The following is a 9,847-nucleotide window of genomic DNA, read 5'->3' as shown; positions in this document are numbered from 1 at the left end:
TCGTGTGGGAACCAGAGCCTTGGGCACTCCGGCAGCATCCTGGGGGTCACAGGCTGGAGCATTCGTGGAAGGGGGACGTGGGCCTCACGGTGGGTGGCGCTCTCGTCTGATCGTCTTGCGTCATTGGTGGGGCAGGGACGTTCTAGCGTGCAGCACTGACCTGATGCCTGGAAGAGAACGGGCAGACCCGGGGCAGCCGTGCTGACCAGAGGGCGTCACCTGGGCTCAGGCCCGCCCCCGCCGCCGCGGGCTGGCCTCTATGCCTCCGAGCACGCAGCTGCAATCTCCAGGTCCGGTTTCTCGGACGTGAACTTGCCGGATCGCCTCTGTGATTTTTACCAAACGTAGGAGGGACCTGTTCACGCCAGTTGTTCTCATCACGAGGGCACACTCCTTCAGGACCTGGCAGCGGCTTCCCCGGAAGCTGCCGCGGAAAGTGGGGTGCAGCACAGCTCGCCCGCGCAATCGGGCCCAGGGTATTACGCAGATTGGCAGCCGGCCTGGGAAAGGCAGCAAAAAACCATGTCTTGAGCAGAAACCACAAGGTCACTTCAAGGTTGTTATAGAAACATCCATGGCATTCATTGTCGAGATTAGTTTCGTTAAATGTTAGTTGGTGGGATTGGTCCTCTCTTTGGTGGAAACTGGTGGGATCGGCCCCTCTTTGGTGGAAACGCTCCAAGGCCAAGCCTTGTGGCTCTGAGGCTCACCTGTAGACCAGGTGAGGCAATCTAGGAGCTCTGGGGTTACCATGGCAACGGTGAGGGCATAGCCATAAAGGCTGGGCCACGGTCTGGAGCCCGACCCCGTGTGCCCAGCATGCAGCTGGCTTGCGTCCGCCAGGGCCTGGGCCACCCAGCTGCTTGGGGCCTCCCGAACCACGTGTATAGTCCCACGTGTGCGGTCCCACGTGTTCAGACAGTTAAGGACTGGCTGGGCTCCTGGGGCCTGCTGATGTCACCGAGGCGGGGGAGGGGGGGCCACTGCACAGACAGGTCGCCTTACCTTGCCTGCCAGGAGAGCAGGGAGTGCGTCATGCCTGCCGGTCCCGCTGCCGGTCCCGCTGCCGGCCCCACTGCCGGCCCTTCTCTGGCCCAGGGCAGCCCAGCCATGAGAGAGATGGAGCCCAAGGACCAGCAGCTTGTGGTGAGCACCATCCCTCGTGTTCCCAGATGGCCCTACGGCTGCGTGTCCCTGAGGCTGCCTCCTCCTGACCCACCGCCCCTGCTCCCCGCTTGGCACAGGTCAGGTCTCGGGGCTGCTGGCCCTTGTCCAGGACCCTGCCTCTGCTCTCCTGTCTCTACCTCTCCCCACCCCCCGCCCCGCCCCGTGATCTCCCCAACAAGCTCCCGGCCCTGCAAGGGCTGGCCAGACCCGTCTGCTGGGGCACTTGGAACTTCAGCCCACTTGGTGGTGGATGAGCTGAGGCCTGGGCCTTGCTCCATACCCGTCAGTTGGTTATAGAGAGACCCTGTCGTGAAGCAGGGGGCCCCAGGTGCACTGGGAGTGTGGGGAGCAGCCTCAGTGGGGCCCCTGGAAGGCAGCTGCCATGGTGTCCTGCCCACAGGTGGCACTTCGGATCCGCCCGCTCAGTGACTCAGAACTGGAGGAAGGGGCCGCCATCATCGCCCACAAAGTGGGGGACCAGGTGAGACCGCGGGGGCACAGGGCGCATGTCCACGGGGTTGCGACAGTCACTTTCTGCCCGTGCTTCACTGACCTGCTCCCTCCCTCATGGACTGAGTGCTCGCAGTGGCCCAGAGCTGTTCCAGACGCGGGCTGGAGCCAAGAGAGACACAGGACCCATCCCCACCCGTTCCCTTCCTAGTCCGCCCAAGGTTAGGGAGTTCACTGTCACGGAGGACCAAGCAGGGCAAAGGGGGTCACTCTCTAAGAGCTGGGGCAGTGCCCAGAGGAGGTGGGAGGGGGAGATCCAGGCAGAGGGGGAGTCAGCCTGCAAGGCAGGGGCGGGCCTGACTGTTCAGAGGACTTGGGGCAGGAGGGGCAGGGCGGGACAGGCCTTCCGGGACCCCTGCTCCTTGGAAACGCTCAGACGCTTGCTGCGTTGTCAGTGTGGGTTACGGGAGTCACGTAGTAGAAATGCCAAACGTGGGGCAAGACGGATGTTGTCAGACGAATTGGATTTTTTCATTCGTGGTTAGAAAGGCAGCTCTAACGAGGGATGGGATCGAATGTAGTGCCTAGGAGAAGGCTTGCACTAGAGAGGTGAAGGGCCAGCATGTTGGGGAGCCCTGGCTGCTGCTCCCCGCCAGGTGGGGGTCCCCAGTGCTGACTGGGCAGGTTGGAGCTCCCAAGGACGCTGTGGGGAGAGGAAAGGGACAGAGTGTCTCGGCTGTGCAGACACCTCAGGGTGCACTGGGCCGAGGCCGCAGTGAATTCGTGCTGACTTCATGGATCAGTAAGTGGCCCATGGTGATGGTGTTTACGCTGGGGGGACAGTTGTGCAGGAAAGAATTTGGCTCAGGTGTGAAGAGTGTACGTGTTCTCACTCTGGAAGCAGCAGTGATCCCACTGAGTTCATGCTGTGAGTGCCTTGGGGCTCAGACATGCGGCAGGAGACCGAGGCCGGGCCATGTCACGTGGGCACCGGTGGCCGGCCCGAAGCAGGGACTGCCGTGTGCACGGTCAGAGGAGGAAGGGAGTGCCTTTCCCTGTAACTTTGAAGGCAGGATAACAATTTGCTGGAATGGACGGTGGTTCTCAGGACAGCGTCAGTAGTCCCCAGAGCTTGGTGCTGGCCCATCTGGGGCCTGATGGACGTCCTCCCAGGGAGCACCCCCGCTGTCCCCAGTGCCTCCCGTCCTCTCTGGTACTGAAGGTCAGAAGACCCCCTCTTCGTCCTGCTGGCCTCACAGCTGGGAGGTGGCTCCGTGGGCATGAGGGCTGCCCAGGGCTTCCCACAGTTCACGGTGAGAATCTCTCCCACTCCCTGACTTTGAGGGTCTGGTGACTTTAGGAAAACAAGACACTTCTGGATGGTGGGAAGGAAGTGGTGTTTGTGAGTTTGAACTTCACGATTCCCGGGCCGTGGTCCTTGCGAAGCCTCGGACGTCATGACCCGGTTGGTCTGCTCGGCAGAGGTGGGGACGGCCTGTCCCCAGGCCCCCCAGGCTCTCACCGCCCTCCCTTCCCCCACATCCCCACTGCTCTGCCCATCCTTCCATTGCAGAGTCCTTCCAGAGCCCACCTGGGGCCTGGCTCCAAGGCGGCCTTGCTCTGCGCCATAGGAAACACAGCCAGGTTTTTAAAAACTGGAATGGAGTCCTGTAACACTTGGTTCACTGTTTTAAACCGAGCACGTCTGTGGCCGTTAGGACGTGTGGCATTGTGCAGACACCACCTCTGTCTGGTTCGATGTGTTTCCATCTCCCCAGAGGAGCCCCTGCCCCCTCGGAGCGGCCCCATCCCCCCATCCCCGGCTGGTCGGTGTGCCCACCGAAGTCCTGCGGGGCGTGGCATGCCCCTCCCCAGCCTGGGGGTTTTGAGGCTCATCCATGTTCACAGTGCCGTTTAACACCGTGTTTCGATGTGACTTCAGACCAACCGGAGGCGGTGAGACCCGCTAAGAGCTCCTGTGTCATTTGCAGCCACGTTTCCCACGCGGGGGCGCCTGGCCGTGTCTGCTCCCTCTTTCTCTCCCTGTGTGTCCACACTCCTCTTCGCTGGGCTCCTTGAGACATCGTGCCCCTTCGCGCCCAGAGATGTCTGTGTGTGTTCCTCGGAAACAGAGATGTTCTGTGACCCCAGGACAGCCCCCAAAGTCAAGAAGTTAATATTGATATTACCCACTCTGCACGTGTGTTCACGGTCGGCTGATTTCTCTCAATAATGTTACTTATAGCAAAGGAAAAAAATATTCTTTTTTTAAAAGATTTTATTTATTTATTTATTTGATAGAGAGAGAGAGAGCACAAGCAGGGGGAGCAGCAGGCAGAGGGAGAGGGAGACGCAGGCTCCCTGCTGAGCAGGGAGCCCCATGTAGGGCTCAATCCCAGGACCCTGGGATCATGACCTGAGCCGAAGGCAGACACTCATCCGAGTGAGCCACCCAGGCGCCCGAAAAAAATACTCTTTTCGGGTGCAAGAGCCATTGCAGCTGATACTTCTTGGACACTGAGCATGTGATCGCTTGTACCCCTTATGGCCGTGCGTTCTGCTTCCATGTCCGTCTTACAGATGGGAAAACAGAGCCCCGGTTGGTGGGGAAACTTGCCCAAGGCCTCCCCGGTGGTGGGAGCCTGTTCTGAACCCACCCGGTCCCCCGACATTCTGGCTTGGCATAAAGGGCGCTCATCCAGCGGGAACTGGGTGCACAGGGGCTGCCCCCCCCCCCCAGGTCCCTTTCCTGAGATCCTCTCCCCGGCTGGATGGAGAAGAGCATGAAGTTTGAAAATGGTTAGCTTATGTCATGGAAAACGTGCTGGCCTGAAGCCGGGGCAGGCCCCCGGGGGCTCCCGGCCCCGCCTGACTCCCCAGGAACCTCTGGGCAGCCCTTGCCTCCTGAGACCTCTGTTTCCAAAGCTGTGGACCAAGGGAGGGGGTGGCCAGGTGGCTGGACAGGGGGTGGTGACACGGAGCGGCCAGGCTCTTGGTGCCCAGTTGTGCCCCCAGGACTCCCCTGGCGCCCATGACCCCCACCAACCCAGGAGCTCCTCCCGGAGTAAACAGAGCTGATTGGTCTCTAATTGCCCTGCCCCCCCCCCAATCCCCAGAGGCCCTCCTATACTTTGCTTCATAATTACGTATTTGTGTGAGATGGGAGAGGCCCCGGGGAGGGGGCCGCTGTACGCTGGCTTGGAGAAGCAGAGAGGGGCCTGCAGAGCTTGGGGGTAGACAGGTGGGGCACGGACGCACACTCAGGAGGCACGGGGAGGTGAGCATGGAGCCCAACAGCTCCTGCCATCCCTTCTTCCTTCAGTTCATCAAAGGGCCCCGTCCCTGTTGAGTGGGTGCTGGGGGCAGAGCTTAGCAGGCCTGAGGAGTGTAGGAGTGTGGACGGGAAGGGGAGAGGAGGCCTGGGGATGGAGGATCCCCTGCCTGGCTGAGCACAGAGGCCTGCAGCCCTCCTGGGATGCAGACCAAGCCCCCAGGGCATCCTCGAGCAAGGGCCAGACCTGGGGTCCTTTGGGGTGCATGGAGCCCACCCTGATTCTGCGAGCATCCCCTCCTCTGACGCCTCCCTCTCACTGCCCCTAGATGGTGGTGCTCATGGACCCTGGAGAGGACCCCGAGGACACGCTGCGTGCACACCGGTCGCGGGAGAAGACCTTCATCTTTGACACTGTTTTCGACCAGCATGCGTCCCAGGTACCCCGCGCCCCACCACTCCCTGCATCCTCCCACAAGGTCTCACCAGACCCTGGCCCCCTACTTGGTGGCCAGGTGGTCCCGTCCATGACTTGTTGTAGGAGTCTCCCTGCTGAACAAGGAGACTGGCACTTGGGTCGTCCCAGGGGCAGGTAGCAGGAGGCCCCATTCACAGGGTCCCGGGGTTCACACACGTTCTCGTTCATCCATCCTGACAACAAGGCAGGGTCCCCTCTGCCATGTGGCTGGAGCTCGCTCCCCACCCACAGGGGCCCCCATCCAGTGAGGGAGGCGGGTGCTGAGTGAGCACTGTCATGGGGACCAGCCAGGCACAGTGGTGAGCTAGGACCTGGAGGAGGAGCGAGCCAGCCGGGACAGCAGCAGGGGACGGTCCAGGTGCAGGCTTTAGGTGGCCCCGTCCACAGACTGAGGGCAGGAGTTCGGGCCCAGCGTCAGGTCGCACTCACCGGTACGCTTAACCAAGGACAGAAGGCTGTCCAGAACGTCACGAGACCCTCGCCCCAAGCCACAGAGGGGAGCCTGGGGAGCCTGGCAGAGCAGGATTTGAACCTGGGCTTCTGGAGGTGGGATGTCACACCGTCAGGGTGATGATGTCTGGGGGATGTTTGGCCCCGAGACCAACCCAGCCCTGCCCTCCCTGCCCCTGCAGCTGCTGCCCTCTGGGCCCCGGCACGGCTTGTCTCAGACACACTAGCTGCCCAGGGGGCACTGGGAACGTCCCCTCACTCGGGACGCAGCCGTAGTTCTGAAGAGGCCCCCGGGTTTGCTCTGCGTGGCCGACCCGGCTGCTGTCTGAGCGGACACGCGGCTTTTACTCCCGAGATCTTCATGGGGCTGGAGATAGGAGGGAGCTGGTCATCAGCATCTGCCTGCCAAGCGCCGTCCTTGCATGCATGGTCTTGCCAGCCTGTCAGCACGCCTCTGAAACGTCCTGTGACGTCCCCATTACACAGACGGACAAACCTCAGGCTTGTAGCCCGAGGTCACACAGCTGGAGTTGCAGGCCAGGTCTCAGCCCCTGATGGTGTAAGCGCAGAGCTGAGGAAAGCAGCGCCTGTGCTCACATGCTGCCTCTAGCCTCTGTGAGCCGTGTCACCAGCCAGGGCTCCTGGGACAGTTCAGTGACGTGGACAGCAGGGTCCAAATGGGCACCCAGGAAGGGCAGCAGAGGTGGGACTGTTGTTTCTGTCAGGTCCAGCCACACCCACACACCTGGAGGTGTCCTTTCTTGACTACCCCTGTGGGCAGGGAGCTCACTACCACACCTGTTGCTAGGCATTGCTGCCTTACATGGGATTCTGCTGGCCTGAGATGCTCGGGCCTTGGTCCTGGTTTTGTCCCATGAGCAGGAGTCCTAACGCTCTTCCCAGACTTGCAAGTCCTTTGCTGCCTTCCAGTCCCAGGCACTGTGTCTGACCTCTCTCGGCTCTTAACAAGCCCTGGAGAGGCCCCGTCTGCATCCAGCACCAGACGCATGTCAGGCCTCGTGGCGGGAGCTGTCGCACATGCTCTTGTGTTTTTCTCCTGGCGGCTGCTCTGGGGGCCCGGCTCCGTCTCACCCCCCAGGGCGGCACAGTGGCAGGACAGGGAGCAGAGCCCACGCCATGTCTAGACTGGCCTCCTCCTGAAGGTCCCTGGCCACGTGCAGACATCACACGCGTGTCCTCTCCAACAGTCAGTGCCCGACTCAGGCTGGGCCACGCGTCCCACCGTCTGTCCTTCCGTCCATCCATAGGAAGACGTGTATCGTGCCACCACCCAGCACCTAGTGGAAGGTGTCGTTTCTGGATACAATGCGACGGTGTTTGCCTATGGCCCCTCAGGTACCGCCGAGGGCAGGGTCCCAGGAGGGGGCGGGGCTGGTGGCAGCGGAGCTCTCCGTCCTGGCACAAAGCACCTCCATGCGCCAGCGCTGTGCTGGTCTCCCTGCGCCCATTGGCTCCTTCCATCCTCGTGGCGGCTCCCAAGGGCAGGTAGAGCCACCCCCTTGCCACACACGGGAAAGCGGAGCCTCAGAGAGCTCACAATGGCTGGTGAGGGTGCGTGTGGGATCCAGCCGCACCTGCACCTTGCTGCCTGCGAGAACCCACTTCCCCGCGACTAGCAGTTGGGCTCGACAAAGGTCCACAAAGCTGAGGCACCTCGTGTCCTGAAAACTAGGGTCACAGAGGGTCGGGGCGGATGGGGAAATGGAGGCCTGGAAAGTGCCTGGCCCGGAGTCACAGCCTGTGGATGTCTTTCATTCATTCAGTAGACGTTGGCGTGCACCTACTGTGTGCCAGGCTTTGGCAGAGAGGGGGCCGTCTGGTCTTTGGGGAGCAGAGGCGGGGGGAGCGGTGTCCCTGTTGACAGGCATGAGTCGAGTCCAGAGACTGTAGGAACAGCTCCCACGCCTTCCAGAGAATTGGGGGAGGAGCCCGTGCCCGGTGGTCACCCCCCATCATTCGGCCCGCGACTGCGCTTCGGTCCCTGCGCCCCCGCGCCCGCAATCTTTTCAGCAGGGGCGTCACCAGACTCTTGTGGGCTTCCCTGCTGGTTTCCGATACGGAAAACGAGCATGTCTGAGTGTTCAGGGCCGTTCGCCCAAGCTGGCGGAGTGTGAACCGTCTCCTGGTGGCGCGTGTCCAGGCACGGTCCGAGCTGCCTCATGAATCCCCACCTTGGTGGCTGTCCCGCCCGCCCGCAGGCGCAGGGAAGACCTACACCATGCTGGGCATGGACGCAGAGCCCGGCATCTACCTGCAGACCCTCACCGACCTCTTCCGGGCCATCGAGGAGACCCGCGGCCACGCGGACTGCAGCGTGTCCATGTCCTACCTGGAGGTGAGCCTGCCCGCCGGGCTCCTGGGAGACCACGGCCCTCGGGGCGTCGGGGGTTCCTCTGGACCCCTACGACCTGCGCTGCTTTTGCCCCAGAGCTACCGCGTTTCTCGCTGTGCCTCTCCTCCCAGATTTATAACGAGGTGATCCGGGACCTCCTGAACCCATCCTCGGGGTTCCTGGACCTGAGGGAGGATTCTCGGGGCAGCATCCAGATCGCAGGCATCATGGAGGTCTCCACCTCGAACGCCCAGGAGGTGAGGGTCATGGGGGCCCATGGGGGGACGGGGGCCTCGGCCTCCGCGGCCACGCTCACCAGAGCTTGCAGAGCGGAGCTGGACACGCAGCCCCACGTTGTTTCCCGGCTAATGGAGTGGCGAACGGTGCGCTCCCAGTAGATATCGCTGATAGACCACCGTTTTTCCCTCCACGCCCAGACGCGGGCTAGGACCCCCTTCCCACGCGGCGCCTCAGGCAGTCCCAGCCCGCCTGAAATCCCGCACACAGCAGGCGCCCCGCTGAGGCTCGCTGGCACACGAACGGGTTCCAGCCCCCCCCCCACCCCGCCAACCCCAGCGAGCCCATTCACCTTTGGGGTTCTGTGGTGGAAGGTTCTGGGACTGGCCCTGGCTCTGTGGGGAAGACGTGGTAATCCAGTGGCCGGGTCTGCCTGGGGTAGAGGAGGGGGAGGGCGGCACAAGTGTCCACCCTCTGCCATTCCGGCTGGATTGGTCGGCTCCATCAGTCTGTCCCTCTGTGCGCAAACCAGAAGTTGCTTCCACTGGACGAGGTTCTGTTGCGAAGAGCTGCCCGAGAGGCCTCGGGGACCAGCCCTCCTCTCCGGCCTGCCTGGTTCTGGAGGGAGCGTGTGGCCTCGTGGGGGCCCCTGGTCACCCACCGCCTCCCCCTGTGTCCTCAGATCATGCAGCTCCTCACCAGAGGCAACCGGCAGCGCACGCAGGAGCCCACGGCCGCCAACAAGACGTCCTCCCGCTCCCACGCCGTGCTGCAGGTCACCGTCCGCCAGCGCAGCCGCGGTGCGGACGTGCCGGAGGAAGTGCGCGTCGGGAGGCTCTTCATGGTGGACCTGGCGGGCTCGGAGCGGGCGTCACAGGTTCTCTGCCGGCCCCACAGTTACTCCCCTTGCAGTCTGCGAGCGGGGCTGCCATTCCCCGACCAACCACGTCTGCAGCTCCTAGGGCAGCGCTGGGCCCACACAGGCGCCCGCTAGCGAACCAGTTACGGACAGAGTGAGGTCTCAAGTGCCGAGTGGCAAAGCCCACAGAGCCAGTATTTACAGATTTATAATTCCCACGTGGCGGACTCTCCTGATGGTGAACGGCGCCCAGACCCACCCTCAGGGAGCACTGAGCCTCTGGGGGGAAGACGCACGTGTGAGCAGATAATTATGGCTCAGGGAGGCCTGTGCTTGGAGATTCAGGGTCCTCACAGAGGCTGTGGGAGCCCAGAGGAGGGCAGGGTGGTGGCGTGCGGTCTCAGGGCTGAGCCTGAGACGGTCATTAGGAGTTTGGTGAGGTGCAAGGAAGGGCATGTCAGGTGGAGGGAACAGTGTGTGCAAAGCATGGCTGTTGGGAGGACGGCGCCCAGTGTACTCCAGCCCGACATGGCTGTAGGCCCTGACAGTCCTTCCAAGGGTCCCACCTGCCTGCCCCCGAGC

The 9,847-nt window shown here is 62.6% G+C and overlaps 1 protein-coding gene across 1 annotated transcript in view; it reads left to right on the top strand.

The window, feature by feature from the left end:
* Positions 1–1,110: 1,110 nt before the first annotated feature.
* Positions 1,111–9,847, top strand: part of LOC113247733 (kinesin-like protein KIF19) — a 35,672-nt gene continuing 26,935 nt past the window's right edge. The window contains exons 1-7 of the mRNA XM_048224491.2: positions 1,111–1,146; positions 1,568–1,648; positions 5,218–5,328; positions 7,085–7,172; positions 8,036–8,172; positions 8,301–8,426; positions 9,089–9,283. Of these exons, the coding sequence (XP_048080448.2) occupies positions 1,111–1,146; positions 1,568–1,648; positions 5,218–5,328; positions 7,085–7,172; positions 8,036–8,172; positions 8,301–8,426; positions 9,089–9,283 (774 nt within the window). The remainder of the gene's footprint in view (positions 1,147–1,567; positions 1,649–5,217; positions 5,329–7,084; positions 7,173–8,035; positions 8,173–8,300; positions 8,427–9,088; positions 9,284–9,847) is intronic.

Source organism: Ursus arctos, unplaced genomic scaffold (genome assembly GCF_023065955.2).
Source record: "Ursus arctos isolate Adak ecotype North America unplaced genomic scaffold, UrsArc2.0 scaffold_2, whole genome shotgun sequence".
Lineage (NCBI taxonomy): Eukaryota > Metazoa > Chordata > Mammalia > Carnivora > Ursidae > Ursus > Ursus arctos.
The sequence above is the reverse complement of the archived record's forward strand: the minus strand, read 5'-3'. Positions and strand labels throughout refer to the sequence as shown.